This window comes from Channa argus, chromosome 3, assembly GCF_033026475.1.
Source record: "Channa argus isolate prfri chromosome 3, Channa argus male v1.0, whole genome shotgun sequence".
Classification (NCBI taxonomy): domain Eukaryota; kingdom Metazoa; phylum Chordata; class Actinopteri; order Anabantiformes; family Channidae; genus Channa; species Channa argus.
Window position 1 is genome coordinate 15461189 of NC_090199.1, and position 17112 is coordinate 15478300.

Here is a 17112-nt window from a genome sequence, read left to right on the forward strand (position 1 = left end):
GGCTTGGCCCAGATAGGAAAGGTGAAAGGAACCATTTCATTTACTCTTATCTGAGAAAGAGGGGGAGAGAGAGAGAGACAGAGGGAAAGACTTCTCTGCAGATACCTGTGGTGAAGAGCACCTAGCACAGTAGGCTTCCATAAACAACCCTGCAAAAACTCTGCTCTTATTCATCGAAACTAGCAGGAAAGGTTTAAGGGAATAATAAAGCGAGGAACAAGGAACACCGCCTTTTTACAACCATAAAATGTGTTTACAGTGAGTGAGAGTGTGTTGAGTGTGTGTTGACGACTTGAATTTGTACATGTAGGTCAAGAGGCCTCTTCATGCTTTGAGGAATATCTGAAAATGCCAGCACCCAGTTGAATAATACGGTCAGGATTTCCAGTACAATCACAAGAATCAATCTGTGCAAATCAGCGAATTGCTACTTCTTACAAACTTAAAGACAGGCACACTCAAACCTGACATAGAGAGTAGGGTTCAGGAGTGTGGTGTGCACTGTTGGGGCCTGTAAGGTGCAAGGTGATGACAATGAACATATCCAGTTCAAGCAGGTGAACTGATCATGTCTCTTCTCAAAGAAGACAGAAGGGTTCAGCAGTGTTAGAAAGGGATTGTTTCCAGTATTCCCAGTGAATCAGCGTACTGTAAGACCCCTGGAGGATTTTGATTGTGAGCTCTACAGATGAAAATGACTTGAATCAATTCTTCAATGTATTTACAGACGTCAACAGTCATTAGCAAGTTCTAAGGTAAAAAGGGCTTTCTGCATGTATGGTATCAGTACTAGAGTGAGCTTTGACAGTGAGACTCTAAATTATGTATTTAGAGTCAAATGATAATCAGAGTGCAGGTGCCCTTGAACCCACTATCCAGCTGTTATACTGTATAAATGGTGGCCTCCTATATATCATATCATCTAAATATTTTGTATCAGTTTTCACTTTCTCAGTTTCCAGTGAATGAGTCTGTTTTGTTGTCACTAAACCCCAGCTGAGGTTCGTCTGAGCAACAAAAGCCATCACACAAGCTGAGTGAAACTTCCGATACGGACTTCAATCTGCTTTACTTTTATGGAATTTTCTTCAGTCTGGGAATGACTTTGATAACATTCATCATCAAGTCTGAAAATAATTGGAATGTGTTCACAAGGGTGATGGCATAACATTTTAAAGTTCATACTGGTTGCTACATTTCATGCCAATTAATCTTTGAGTACTGGATGAGCCCAGTTGACATGGGCATAAATGCATACGGCTTTCTGTATATTGCTGTCTTTTGTAAAGAGTGATTGCTTCTCAAATTGTGCTGTCTGCAGAAGACATCTGCATAATGAGGCTTGCTCTATCTTAAAAAATAAAGTAGTATGGAAGAGAGTGACCGTACGCATCAGCCATTTGGAAATGGCTTTGTTTGATTTCACAGAATGAGACTTTCTAGATGCCACATTGCTGACTTCATTCCCCATATGTGCATCCATTTATACTTGGGTTCGGGGAGTGTGCGTGTGTGTGTTTGTGTGTGTGTGTGTTTATCCTGATGGTGAATAGAAGAGGACAGGGGGACAGGTTCAGGGTAAAGCTTTGTGTTTTAGGGGGTATCCCTGCACTGGGTAATGTGTTTAAAATCTATTACCCCTGCAGCTAAGATTAGTGGGTGTGCGTTTCCCCTAAAGACGTAATCACTATGGTAATACAAAAGCCCGTGGATTATGTGGTGGAGACATTCTAGTTGATTTATAGCCTGCCTTTGGAGATATATATATATATATATATATATATATATATATATATATATATATATATATATATAGATAGATAGATAGATAGATAGATAGATAGATAGATAGATAGATAGATATTATATACATATTGTCGGTAGCAGGAGAGAGTGTGTTTCCCAAACAGTACAGAAAGTGTTAGTGAAACAGTGAAAGAAGAAGAAGTGCCAGCGGTCTGGCCTGCACGGACTCAGTGCAGACTTTCAGTGTGTTTGCAAATGTTCAATTGTGGTCATCAGCACCAAATATATTCCCCAGAACAGGACATCTGGTCTAAAAAATAGAAAGTGGATGCAGCCTAAATCCCCACAAATAAACCTGTTTTCCACCTGTTCTCCATGCTACATTACTGTTTAAATGTGATTATCCAGCGTGCAAGTTATGGCAGCTATGCCTTTCTCTGTTGTAAAATGATCCCATGGTCAGATCAATTACTGCTACAAATCAATACTCTCTCCTCCAGTTCCATTGTTTTATATTCTATTTTAGTGTGCTGCTCTTTCATTTGTTTTCTCATAAACTTTCATCCCTCAGGGGGAATATTAGTGGTATCTTTCAGTGAGGGGCCTGGTCCCGGTCAATAATTAATTGAAATCCCTTCATTTACTTGAGATCTTAGCATTCTTTGCCCCGAGTGAAAATGGGCAAAGTTTGGACTTTCCAGTAGTGCAACTGGTACCATTACCCAAGCTCAATCAGTGGAAGCAAAGGAATCATATCTGTTCACAATCATACATTAACTCCAGTCAGGGGCCAGCAGTTGTGGAATCTTAATACAGAAAGTGAAATTGCTATATTTCCCAACCAAACTTAAACAAAATGCAAAGAAACACCAGTAAATATACTGGTGAATGGTAAGGACTCAGGTCAGTTGAGATTCTGTTCTTATTTTCTTTGATTAACATGGATGAACATCTATAAATAAGCTTCAACCAAACCAACCACTGGCCAAAAGAATCACACAATGAATGACACAACCTCAACATTTGTCATTGCACAATCGTGTTGAAGCAGGTTTTGGCTGAAGGCCTTAGTGAGCAGTGGTCAGTTTTGTCCTCGGAACAAGAGAAATCCATTAGGGTGAGAAGAAGAAAAAGTGGCATTTAACAAAGCTGATGGGATATGCGTGCTGATCTGCAGACTAGAGTGTGTAGCCCCTTGAATTAAGTACATCCCTGTGAACAGTGATGCTTATGTGTAATGCAGTACCTGAGCAGCCTTTTAGCAAGGCGTCTTACCTTGAGTTGCAATGGGAGACTGTAGCTGTTGCCCATATACCGCCAAAGCAGCAGAGATGTAGTCCTGTGCAAAATTAGTGACATTTGTCACAATTGTATGTCCTCGGAACTAGATGAAGATAAAGTCAGTAATTTAGTCTCATCAACTATGATTTCAATATTTGTGTCTCTTTTCACTGACCATTAACCATAGATCTATACATTTATGCGGATTCATTTCAACCTGTATCATTTTCCCTGTTTTTAAGGGCATGGTGGAGTGAACCAGCTGGGAGGTGTGTTTGTAAACGGCAGGCCCCTCCCAGATGTAGTGCGACAGCGAATAGTTGAGCTCGCCCATCAAGGTGTTCGGCCCTGCGACATCTCACGCCAGCTACGAGTCAGCCATGGATGTGTCAGCAAGATACTGGGGAGGTAAACGGCACACTACCACCAAGGATCACATGGTGACACTCCTGGAAATATTCACAGTTGACCCCTTTATACACACAGTGTCCAGCAGAGTGTGACATGGTTTGACTTGACATGTCTCGGCTTGAACAGTTGGCAAAGATGTATAAACATTTAAGCCCCCTTGATAGACATCATCCTTCAAATTGAAATCTTAGCATTGCGAGATATTAAAGCATGAAACAGGACAGCTTAAAATGTTGCCAACTTTCCACACATTAATTTCTGTTTAATTTTTTGTAATGACATGTATCATGAGACCACATATATTGACTCATATATAGTGTCAAATCTTCTATTGCCTACAAATCTCTCTATTGCATAAAGGCAATAGAGGCCTTTCAGTACCAGCCACCATATATTTTCCCTTTGCCCCTAATGTATCTGTCTTGTTTCTCTGACAATTATTTTTACTTTTTTTTGTTTTTAAAAAATCCCTCTCTGCTTCCTGTATTTCTCATGACTCCTGTGTTCCTACACTTCCCATCTTTTCTCTCTCTGTCTGACTCTCCCTCTTTTTTTACCTTTTCAAAGCTAAATTCAAGAGTAAATCCCTGCTCGTTCCGTCCCCTACAGAAGTAAGGGGGACAAAAGCGAAAAGATTCATCACTTTTTGGTATTAGCATCAAAATGAAAGTGGCACTATATTTCTGCAGCCCCCCCCCCCCTTCAAAAAAAAGGAGAGAGAGAGGGAGAGGGCTGATGGAAGAAAGACAAGAACAAGGAACACAATCAAAAGGGAAAAGGCGTTTTAAAGAAGAAGAGTGCAGGAGAAAGAAAAAATGAAAGAGACACCATTTGTAGGGACGGAGGGGAAGGATTAGCTACAGCGACCCTCAGCTATATCAAAAAAATGTGTCGCTCATTGTTCTCCCTTGCCTCTCCTACTCTCTCCCTCTCTTTCTGTTTTCCTCTCTCTCTCTCTTTCTCTCTTTCCCCCCTGTCCTGGCCGTTCAACTCACTGAAGCGTTACTGTGATGGGGGGGGTCGAGGGATAGGAGGAGGGAGGGAGGGTTGTTTTATCCTCTCCTCTCTGTCTCTCTGGTGCCAGCAGAACAAAAACACTAACTCTACCACTCTGTGTGTGTGTGTGTGTGTGTGTTTATTGTGGATATCATAACCACGCTCGTTTATTCACCAATGATTCAGCTGTGAATAATTTAAATAGTTTTCCATTTGAAAATAGATTGTTTTTCCTTTAGCTGTGTTTATACTCCAGCTGTGAGTAGTCAAAATAGGCAACACACCCCACGTGTGCAACACTCACACACACACACACACACACACACACACACCACACACACACACAAAAGGAAAGACATGAAACACACATTTACAGAAGCACACATCTTCACGGAAGGGATTACTCTACCGTACAGCAGAGGAGAGAGAGAAAGAGAGAGAGAGAAAAAGACAGAGAGAACAGGTTTAAGACTGACTGACAGCTTGCATCCACACACAGCATCCCCCCTTTTCTGCAAGCTGTGTAGCGCATTTGCTGTCCTCCCACCCCCTACCCCCATGGCCCTTCTGCATGCAAATACATTCATGAAATAGCCATGGTGGACATGAAATGCCAGAATCTGCAATGGAGTGTATATTTGCTTTGGTGTGTGTGTGTGTATCAGTGCCACTGTTTTCTTACCTCTGTCAGAATGTGAAACAGCCAAGCCTCAACAGCTATTCACAGGTTGAGTTAGGTATTATAAATAGTTTTGGTACTGTAGGTGTTTAAATGCATTAGTCAGTCATCTACAGTAACATGTGATGAGTGCATCACAACAAGTCGTCCTGTTCTGGCCAAATAGTAACAAAGAAAGTTGCAGGCAAACCAACAGTCAAACAGACAAAAGAGTAAAAAGACCCCTCCCCCCAAAAAACTTGACAAATACTAAAACATTTACTTCAGTAACTACTACAGAGAAAAAAAAACCTTACGTCCCATCCATCTATCGTAATAAAATATTCACATGCCCATACAGAGGTGTTTCCTTGCTGAGCTTTGGTGATGGGACATAGGGAATTTTGTACTCAAAACACTGTCGAACAAAGCAGCAAAATTGGTCAGATTCAGGTTTATATTTGGCTTGCAGTTTTTTTCTTTGAATTCCTTAAACTTTACCTTTGTTGGTAAGGACAGCAATATTCACAGCCCACAGTACCTTTTTTTAGTGACTATTAGTTTAAGACTGACTTTAATAAGACAAAGGGACCTTTTTTTAAGATCAAGTGTGAGTGGAGCAGGGTAACAGATAAGCCAGTGCAACATGAACTGATGGCTTCTCTGTAAAGCTATGAGAGAAAGAAGTTCAGATGTTGTTGTAAAAATATTTTTTATTTATTTGTTTTCATTTTTTACCATTTTAATTTTTATTTCTAAACACTTTGTGGAACTGGAAGTGAGTTTTGCTCCTTGTGACCGACACAAGCAACTTCTCAAATCTTTGATTTGCAGGTACTATGAAACTGGGAGTATCCGCCCTGGAGTGATTGGGGGATCCAAACCAAAGGTTGCTACACCCAAAGTGGTCGACAAGATCGCTGATTACAAACGCCAAAACCCCACCATGTTTGCCTGGGAGATCCGGGATCGGCTTCTGGCTGAGAGAGTGTGTGACAATGACAGTGTCCCAAGCGTCAGCTCCATCAACAGGTAAGTCTGTACAGACTGTTTGATAGTATGTGTTTGAGTATCAACTTATAGCAACAGGTACTGAGCACGGACAGAGCACAGAGCAATATGATATTGTGTGTGTGTGTGTGTGTATAGGAGTAGGAAAAAGAATAGCAAAGAGGCCCTAGACTCCATATGTATGAAGTAGCTGCAGCTCAGTGGTTCAACACGATGGTACAATGACAACCCTTTCCCCTGAGCATAGAGGCACACATAGAGGGAGGGATAGCAAAATAAGTGAAAGAAGGAGTGAGCAAAAGAGGCAGACAAAAGGGAAGGAAGGTGTGCAGGGGTATGGAAAGTAATAGACACAAAAGGAAAGGAAAGAAAGAGAAAGGAAGGAAAGGAAAGGAGAGGAAAGGTAAGGAAAGAAAGCAAAGGAAAGAGGAAGAAAAGGCTTGCATGAGCAGCCAAGCAGGAAGTATGAGGCCCCTCTGCCATGTCAGCCTGCCTCAGCCACTTCACACACACACACACACACAGCTTTGCTCCCACGATGGTCATGTTCTTTCTGTCACTCAGTATCCATTGTCTCTCTCTCTCTCCCTCTCTTTTTCATACACACACACGAACAACTTTACACACTAATATCTCTCCTCTTCTCCTGCAGGATCATTCGGACTAAGGTTCAGCAGCAGCCTGGCCAAACAGGCTCAGTGTCAGCTCACAACTTAGGTACGTCACTGCTATAAAATCCTGTCTCAACCTGTCAAAGCAAATTTTACAGAAGAGACGTTTTAGTACGACTCTCTCAGGAGTGGAGAAGAAACCAAGTGAAATTCTGCACCTATTCTGTGTGATTCTGCCTTTGGGAGGATTTAAGTGGCATTGTACACAATAACTGTATAGATGTCACAATAATGACATTCCAACCAATGAAAACCATTAAAACGAGCATCAAGAAGGATGTAATCCTTTTTCAGATTAAGAAGGGCGGGTTGTTCATTTGTAATTTCTAATCCTGTTACAGACTGAAAAATATACCTATTAAAGCTATGACTGAAAGATTATTACTTTTTATTTGATGAATATCTACAAATAAACATGAGAGCCAGTCTCTCTCACTCCCTCTCCTCCCCGCTTTGCTCTGCAGTGGATTGTGTTTTGGTGTCTCTCATATCTTCATAATCTCACTTTGTCTATTAATCTAAATTAATTTCACACACACTGCTCCCTGACTCCTGCCTTTTAAACACATTTAGCAAACACACTCATGCACCAGCATGCATACACACCTAGATGCAGCCAGACACACACACACACACACACACACACACACACACACACACAAAGACAGACACACATGCACATTTACAGATTACACAGATAAATGGGTCCCACTCCCAGGCGGAAAATTGAACATTTGGATTTGCTGAATAAAAGCGTTACGTCCTGATAAAAAAAGAGTGAAAAGAAAGAGAAAGGAAAATCAGATAATTGAACTGCTAAATCAAGTGATGGGAAAAGGAGGGATATGCATTCATTATACTCTCCTTGTCGTTAGCGAAGGAGTAACGGCTGGAGCGGACTTTGATCCCTTGGTTTGTTATTTTGGGTTTTTTTATTCTCTTTTCTGTCTTGTGTTTCTGTGTTTGGGGGTCTGCTGGGAAAGGGGATTACGATGTCTGTCTCCACACCTTTCTGTCCCTCTTGGGATACCATACTGTCACTCAGCCCCACGTCCGCTTACAGGGGCACAGATAAGGCACCAAGGAGGAGTGAGTGACTGTATGTCTCGGGGTGTGTGTCAGGAGGTTGTGTGTGTGTCACTGAATCAGTGACAAGTATGTCGCTGTGTCGCCCAGTGAGGAACTTGTCTCCTCCAGGGGGAAGATTAGAGAGAGAGACAACGAGGTGCAAAACACAGACAGACTCTTGTCCTTAGAGGCTTTTTTTCTAACTTGAGTTTTGTGTGTATAGCACAGTAAAGTTTGAAAGGATTAACGTGCATCTAGGTGGAGTTTACGGAGAGAATAAATAGGATTGGATTTAAATTATGGAGCTTTCATTCAGGGGCTTTTTGTTCTTGATTTTTGCAACTAAAGGTGTCATGAAGTAAAAGCTGCAGATCAACAAAGACATTGGTGGAAAATGAGTTTTAATTTATTAATCAGCCATATATGTATATGCTATTAGATGACTCTACATTACTCATTCAACATCTAATTCTTTGTCAGTGGATGATAAGTACTTTTATTGTTTAGGTCATATTATGTCATTATGTTTAAAGTATGTTAAGCAGAAAGATTCTGTCTTCAAAATATTATAACATTTATACCATAAAGCAGTTCTTTTAAACGGACATAACATACTAAACATATTAGTTTTGTTATACTCCTATAAAAGTCACCTGTTTTATTTTACATGAACCCAGCATAAAGTCCTTTTAGTTTAAAATGTAACCTGAGGTCTTTTAAATCACACTAAACAAAAGTCGGTAGTTTGGAGTTTTTAAGTACTATTATTTACAACAATTTAGTATTATTTGAACAATTATAATCACTTTTGCTGACTTTGATGTAAATTTGTAAGGATTTAATTTTTACTGAGGCAAAAGAAAGTTGGAGGAACATTCATTTGTGTGTTATTCAGCTGTCATATACTTTACCTAAAAGTTTAAATTTCTATATTTTATTGAGATAATAAAACTTACAGTAAATATGTGACTCAATGAATCCTGGTCATCCTTTAAACTGCTTGTGTTGTCATGCTATCTGTCTGCAGCAACATCAGCAGCTGCCACACAGGTCTCAGCAGTGACCAGCGACTCGGCCGGCTCCTCGTACTCCATCAGTGGCATTCTGGGTATCAGTTCAGCTGCTGATGTGGGGAAAAGGAAGAGGGATGAAGGTAAGCATAAGAATGTTTCTGTCAGATTATATTTGCATTTCCTTGGAATCTACACTACTCTCAAAAAGTTAGGAATATTTATTTATAATTTAGGTGAAATATTTGGAAAATGTAAAAAGTTGATGCTACAGTGATATTATATCATGAAAGTAGGTAATTTAAGTAGAAGCATGCAATGGTCATTTCTTCATCTCAAACAATTTATTGAAACAAAACCTAACAACAGTGGTGCAAAGAAGGTCAAATGAAGTTTGGGTTATGGTGCATTTTAGGTACATTCTGAAATTTCACACGAAAGTTCAATATCTTTTTTTGAGCAGTGTATTGTAATATGTAGTGTTTGTTTAGCATGTTTGGAAATATCCAAAAATTCCTAGACATATTCACACACATAATACATTAATGCAGTGTATAGTGATAGACACATTCCAGCACATCATGGTCATTATAGATGTGTGTGTGTGTGTGTGTGCGTGTACATGTGCATATATACAGTACATTGCACTATTCAAATGCATTATTATACTGGATCAGTTTTGTGAGCTGTTGCATATGTGTGTGGGGTGCTTATAAGGAGGTTCTCACATCATCTGTATGTATATGTCTTTGTATGTGAGTGTGTATTCACATGTGCATGATTGTGAGTGTGTATGTGTCAGTGTCAGTGGCATTAAAAAGCCATCATACAGTCTCCTACGGTAAATAAGACAGGACCAGATGTCGCAGCAAGGGGGGGTGACAGAACGCCACTGGGGGCTATTTCTTTCTTACTTCCTTACTTGCTCTCTCTCAAACACACACACACACACACACACACACACACACACACAAACACACACACACACACACACACACACACACACACACACACACACACACACACAGATACAGCATGAGGTCCTTTTCCCACTGCTGATGAATTTCCAAAACATTCCAGCAGGTCCCAGGATAAATCCCAGGTGCACCCTGAGTGTTCTGATATGTTTAGATATGGCCAACTTCCCCGTCAGCAGAGCACAAAGACTTTAGACCCAACACAGACGCACACACACACACACACACACACACACACACACACACACACACACAAAAACACAGCAGAGATGACTAATGATAATTTTTTTGTAGACCTTGGCTTACGATACATTATGTTATCAAATCATTTGGCTGTCCATTTGTTTCTCTGCAACAGTTTATTGTCATTGCCTGCCACTTGTTTATTTCAATGCACCCAATTATTCTGCAACACTAATGATAGTTCTGGTAGGCCATGCCTTACTTGTTGTTGTTCATTGGCTTTCCTGGAGTGGATTCATTGTTTCAGTTCTGTAACAGTTAAAATATCCTCTGTAAAATAAATTTTTCAGGCATTAAGTTTTCACCCAAAGCCACTATGACAAGTAAGATTTATTACATGGTTGTACAAATGTTTTCCATACTATTATGTGTGTCCTAATGTCTGTGGCTAGAAACTCTAATTATCTAATTAGCAGCATTATTGGTTGACTTTGTTTTTTATGTGCATGATGTGTTATCCCATGTGCTACCTGTGTGATCTGCTGTTTTACTATGCCTGGACCTTGTCTTTCATAATTCCCATCAAAAACATTGTACTGTATCACTTCACGTTCCACTGAAGCACCCAGAAGGTGTCATTCAAGCTTTGTGTCGCTCAGCATCATGTTTTGGTTGTGTGCTTTATCTGCAGTGGTTCTGTGGCAGAGGTCTGCGCATATGGCTCTGTGGTCTAATTAACAGCATTGCTAATCACAGCTTCCATTAGACCAGCCCCCCGTTGAATAATGACACACACACAACAGCAAGAGATGACAGGGGAAACAGCATGCAAAGACATGGACGAACAAACACAAACACTAACACACAGTAATGTAAGCTTCTCACATGCAGTCATCCATATGCCTCTCTGTACAGACATTCGTACACATGCAAAATTAAAAAACACATTAACATGCCAAAAGTCCCACATATAAGACTAACAATCACAGCAATTCTCTTGTTGACTTTGTAAATGTGTCTATGTCTCTGTAAAGGTGAATATGGTAATGAGAGTTACAGTGAAATTCACTGTCTTTCATGTGCCACAGTGCACTAAATCGTCTGTGTATGAATCAAAGAATTTAATAGTCTGATAATAAAGAGCAAACAATGTTTCAGATTCCCAAAACAAAATTGGGAAAAAGGAATCATGCCATGTTATGATTGATTTGATTTTCAACCAGTGGAGGTTTTGGGCATGAATTTGTCTTCCACAGTAGTTTAAGGATGGCTAAATTTAGTTTGGCTTGCTGACATTGGTACATTATAGTGCATAACAGTTCATCTACAATAAACGTGGAACTGAGCTATTGTTAATTTGTAACAGTTTTTCTTGCTATAAAAAGGTCAGGATGGAAGGATGCCTTCTCTGTTGCTTTTCAGTTTTTGAGGTTAAAGTGTTATTTGGAGGAGCTTCCCTGACCTGATTGGAGGGTCTAAGGCGAGTCAGTGTTGTTGTGGTGCAACAGGAGGGAAGGGAAGACTCATAAGGTTCATGTAAACTTTTGGATCATCATCTCACTGTGATATGAAGCTGCTGTGCAAGCCCGACCCATGTTTGCAGGAAACATTTTATTTCTGCTGTAACTATTAAGCATAGAAACAACAGCAGATGTGCAAGTGTTGGGAACACAGGAAGGCAGGATCGGTAGCAAGTGTGTGTTTGTGTGTGTATTAGCAGCAGGAGTGTGTAGGGGTAAAGAACTGTGGTGACCTGTGTCCCCAGCCAAAGCAAGGGGAAGTGGGGGGGTGACTGAGAGCAGATTGTAGATTAATAGCTGTGAATAGAAGAACTTGACTTGTGGGGCCAAAAGGGGACACACAGAGGAGTATGTGTGTGTGTGTGTGTGTGTGTTTGCACATTCATTCATTTGATATGAAGTGCAGGACAGGTGGGCAAAGCACTGAACAAAATGTATCTGATCTTCAAATGTGTTGGTGAAAAATACTGTCAATACATATGGTGGAAAATCATAGATTGTCATTGTTAAAATGAAGGAGAAATAGTGTTATTGGCATTTACCCAGAATGCCACGCTGACCTCTCACCCCTATGTGCATCCACTGTGACATGCAGCAGCTTATGAGATAAAAGACGCTGGGAGCATGGAGGACGAAGGAGAGGAGGGGGATGACTCTCCGCCCTTTACTCTGAGTTCCTCTTAGTGCCCCCCACTCAGAAAACTTTGATCTCTGGAGTTTGATGGGACACACACACACACACACACACACACACACACACACACACACACACACACACACACACACACACATGCACACACTCACACTCACACAGACATGCATGCATAGATACACACAGACGCTGGTGTACAGGCTGGGGATGTGATGTCCTATCAGTATGATACACCCTCCAGGCACACACACAAAAAATAGGCACCAAAACTCACCAACAGGTGACAACCCACCCAATTCTCTGAGGTATTTGGATTGAATAATTCGACTATTCCTGGGTTGTCAAAAAATGGCAACAGCAGGCAGAGTCAGAGGGAAAGAATGATGGAGAGAGAGAAAGGACCACGAGGGAGGGAGAGAGTGAGAGTGTAAAAGAGAGTGAAAGAGAAGGCGGAAGAGAGAGGAAAAAGGCAGAGAGGAGAGAACAATAAGGGCTCATTGTTTGTTTTGTTCTGCTCTGAAAAAGAGGGAAGAGAAGCGCTTCCCTTCTGAGACTGACTCACAGAGATAGAGGCCGCTCTGCGCGCGCGTGTGTGTGTGTGTGTGCGTGTCCGACAGTGAATAGGATTTAACCCGTCACGGCAATGAGTTTCTTTACCCATCCTTGGATACAATGACACCAGCCGGATATCAAACTAACCACCCACCCACACCCACGTCAACACCAAGATACACTCACACATATGAACTTACACACACCTACACACTCATTCATACAAATGAATGGAAAACATTGATTATCATAAGTAAAAGCTTTTGCCTGATTACAGTGCTTTGAGCTTTCTTCACTCTTTTTTATGGTCTTTTGTGGGTCCTCTATCGGTTTGGGTCAGTCTTTCAGGGTGTATTTGTGTGTGTGCGTGTGTGTGTGTATATGTGTGTGTGTGTGTGTGGGCAACAGAGAGAAAGCAGAAAGCAATAAGCTGGCTGAAATGGTGCCATCAGAGCTACATGATTGATCAATTGAATTCCATCATGCGGACTGGCCGGTGGGATTAAATGGGTCGCCGTGGGTTACCAGGTTAAAGCATCATACCGGCTTTATCTCCCTCCTGATTGGTCTGGCACTGGAGACCTGGACCATACACTCACACTGCTCCCAGCATCTTTATATGTGTGCGCAACTATAGGAGAGAAAGAGAGATTATGATCAAGGAGTGTGTTCACTGGTTAAAAGAGGTTTTATGTACTAGAAAAGGTATAGAGAGGTTTTGTGAGTTACGGAGCACTGTGTAAGGGTGAAGAGTTTTTATTTTCTTATCTCTTTGTTTACTTGGGGTTTACTAGAAAATACTCTCAGTATTTCACAGCCAATTCGACAGTCTAAATTCATTAATATATATAATTACATTGTTCGAAGTAGAGGTAGATTTTACTCATTCACATAAATGGAAATTGATTAATGGAATTGTTTAATAATTTAATATATAATAATAATGATTATTGTTATGAATACTATAAAAGCAATTGTTAATTCATATTGTGACTGAAAGGTAAATTTTGGTGTTCATGTAAATCATACTAGTCAGACATGCTATGCCACCCATCATCACCTTGATCTTCACAACCTAATTTTCTCTGCTTGCTGTAAGGAGTCAACTACCTACTGCCATGACAGTGATCATTAGTGCTGTATATATTGTAACCTGGTTTGGGTTAAAGAAGTCTATTTCGTTATCAACTCATCTTAACGTTAACTAAACTTTTACCCCAGTCCCATCCAGTTGGGAACCAAAGTTTACCATATTATTGTTGGCATAAAAGAAGGTAACTAACATTTTTACAAATGCACTTTAATCTGTTAGTGCTTTATACTTCTTCTTAGTTTTTTTGTTTCCCTGCTACATCATTCTTTGTTTTCCTTCTTTAGGACCACAGTCTGGTGTAAATGGATCTGTATTTTCAGTCCAAATGGAAAAAAATATATAGTTGAAGCCCCATCCCCCTCTCAACCTCTCTGTCATATCACTACCTCTTCCACTGGACACACACTCACACACACCAAACACACAGTGACCCCCAGGACTAAAATAGGCTCTCAGGAGCAGTTTGGAGCGATGAATTGGCTCTATAGTGGGGGATTTTCACCCCTCGTCCCCTTTTCTCTTTATCTTTTTTTCTCGTTCTCTCCTTTCTAATCATTTGTGGGCCGCGACTCTTCAGAGTTCTTATAATTGTCTCGTTCAGTCCCTCAGCCTTGCAATAACTGGAGGATACGAGAGCTCACAGTCTAATACTGATACCACAGCAATATATATTTGTGTGTCTGTATGTGTATGGGTGATACGACAAGAGAAACGGAAAAGTGTGTATATATGAGAGGCAAGAGTGTACTTTGGAGAGATCAAAAAGAAGACACAGACTGTGCTTGGTAATGGGTTGCATTTGTATAGCATTTTCTCTGAGTCTCCACAATCTATGAAGTCACTCAGTCCTAAATAAGCTCACCAGAGTTCATTTGAGTCCATACTTTGACTTCTTTCTCCACATCTGTCTCAGTGATTTATTAAATCAACTGATGCCTTCACTCCTTTCTTCATTCCTCTCATCACTGTCTCTCTGTTTCTCTCTCAGTGGTGTTCACACCGGATTCACAATCACCTCTTTATGCACCACTTTAAATGCCTCGTTTTTGTCGTGTCATGCTGTAATTCTTTAATATTTCCTCCATTCACAAGCGACTAACCTTTACTCCTACCTTCTGTAGGTTTGCAGGAGTCACCGCTGGCCAATGGGCACGGCCACAGTGGGCGGGACTTCCTCAGGAAGCAGATGAGAGGGGAGCTGTTCTCACCGCAGCAGATCGAGGTATTGGACCGCCTGTTTGACAGACAGCCATCCTGTCCAATCCAATCCAGCTCTGACCTCTATGTGAGCCCTGACCCTGGCAAGGTAAGGGCGTGGCACCATGCAGGCTCTGGGCTGAGACTGAGTTTGGGAACAGGTTAAGGGTTAAAACTAACTCTAGGATGTTAAAAGTGGGGCTGATGTGAAGAAAACTGCTTATTAAAAGTGTACACAGCCTGATAGAAGCAGAGGTGGAGGTCCAGCCAATGATGGCCACAATAAACTAAAGCCTTGCCACCCCACTGGCAGCACTAATGGGAATGTTTTTAGTCATGCATTAATCTAGTTCTGCTTCCCCCATCTCTTTCTCATTTCTCTGAATTTAGCTTGTTAGTTAGTCATAGCAAAATTATGATGCCTAATAGTTTCCTAAATGGTGTTGGTTTTTGCTCTGTTAAGAATAACAAAGAGAATGTTGTCCAATAAAGTGTTAATAACTTTTTAACAAGTACATTTTTAACCAGAACCAGAACATAACCGTAGTAGACTGGGTAGTGAGCTTTCAGAGGCGATAAGTTTAGGCATGTCCTATTACAGTGAACAATATAAGCTTCAAAAAAACTATTAACCTCAGATGTACAGCTGGCAAACTAGCTACCATGTTAACATTAGTGTTTGGTGATGTACTAAATTGTTAAATGAAATGTTTGTCTCTGCTTTAAGCTAAAAGCCTGTCCTGCCTGCTATGCCTTGCCACGCCATTTTGGTTTTTATGCAATCCTATTGCACAATAAAATCCTAATTGATAGTATATTTCTTAATCAATTCCATTCACTACGGTAGTTTTTCCTCACCTTCCCTTTTCCATTGCTCACTGACTGATCTGAAAATGTCAGCATCAAATTGTGTTTTCTCTTTTTGTCTCACAAACTGTGTGTTTCTGTGGTCTGATGGTCTGACAATTTAATGGCTGTAACAGGGACCCAGTCAGGCCTGGCCTATTGATGTTCCTATAATCTAGGCACACTGCAGGGGTTAATGATCATATTGACCTAGCTCTCATTATTACCTCACTTCCTGCTGCTCAGGGACAGTGATGGAGCTCCACAAATGCTGATACATGTTGGGAATGCACTGCATACATGTGTGTTGTTTGCATGTGAGAGAAAAAGATGAGAAAACAACAGCGACAAAGGGTGTTTCTGTGTGTCTTAATGGTGCATCTAAATCTCCCGCCCTCTCCCAGCAGTAAGTTAATGTAAATCTGAGTGGAATAGACAGGTGTATGTGATGCGCTGAATAACAAAATGACAGCAGGATACAATTTGTATTCTTTCTACCTTTGCTCTAACATCTTGTAATCTGCAGCCCTCCAGTCAATATTAAGGAAAATTTTGCCAATGTCTCAAAATGACACATTAGTTTTCACAACCCTTAAAAGCTCCTTACTTCATCTTTATTTACTTAGTCAAAGTCAAGGGCAAAAGGACAAACACTTAATGGTGAACTAGTAGTAAATGGAACCACAGAGAGGCTGCAGCCTTAGACCTATAGGGCAGAGTTTAGCTGTTTAGCCTATTCACTTCTCTCTGAGCAACATGAGGAGTAGAGAGGTACAGGGCGAGAGGTCGACAGGGATTGGCTGTAGTAGCTCTATAGACTATGTCTCAAGACTATAAGGCCCATAATTCATAGGTCAGTGTCCTCTCTGAGCCCAGTCAAGTCACTGGGGTCAGCCAGGAATAGGAGCTTTAAAGTCTGGGTCTCACTGGGGTCAAAGTGGCTTTGGGAGCTGCATTACAAAGAGATGCGAGCACGCACAAATCTGCATCACTATCAGTCGCTGTCTCTTGCTCCCTTCTCTCACCCTGTCTAGTTGACCAGTCATCCTTTTCCCAGCTTGCATTTCCCTGAGGGAATGATTGACAGTCATACCCGTAACACTGACACACTGACAGCTCAGCCTCTTTGGTATGTGTGCTGACTGAGGTGTGCGCCTGTGTTTGAGGCGGTACTAAGGTTATGGCCAAGGAGGGTCATGTTGTGTTGTGACTAAAAAATGCCTACTTCCTTGCTGTGTGG

General features: G+C 41.0%; 1 protein-coding gene across 5 annotated transcripts in view; it reads left to right on the forward strand.

Annotated features, from left to right (window-relative positions):
* Positions 1 to 17112, forward strand: part of pax5 (paired box 5) — a 51618-nt gene that overhangs the window by 10892 nt on the left and 23614 nt on the right. For 4 of the 5 annotated variants that reach the window (XR_010913918.1, XM_067498810.1, XM_067498811.1 and 1 more), the window contains exons 2-6: positions 3270 to 3435; positions 5927 to 6124; positions 6756 to 6820; positions 8870 to 8995; positions 14951 to 15135. Coding sequence is in view for 4 of the 5 variants with exons in the window: in XM_067498810.1 (XP_067354911.1) it covers positions 3270 to 3435; positions 5927 to 6124; positions 6756 to 6820; positions 8870 to 8995; positions 14951 to 15135 (740 nt within the window). In the remaining variant the exon portion in view is untranslated. The remainder of the gene's footprint in view (positions 1 to 3269; positions 3436 to 5926; positions 6125 to 6755; positions 6821 to 8869; positions 8996 to 14950; positions 15136 to 17112) is intronic. The other variant, XM_067498812.1, reaches the window with a different exon arrangement.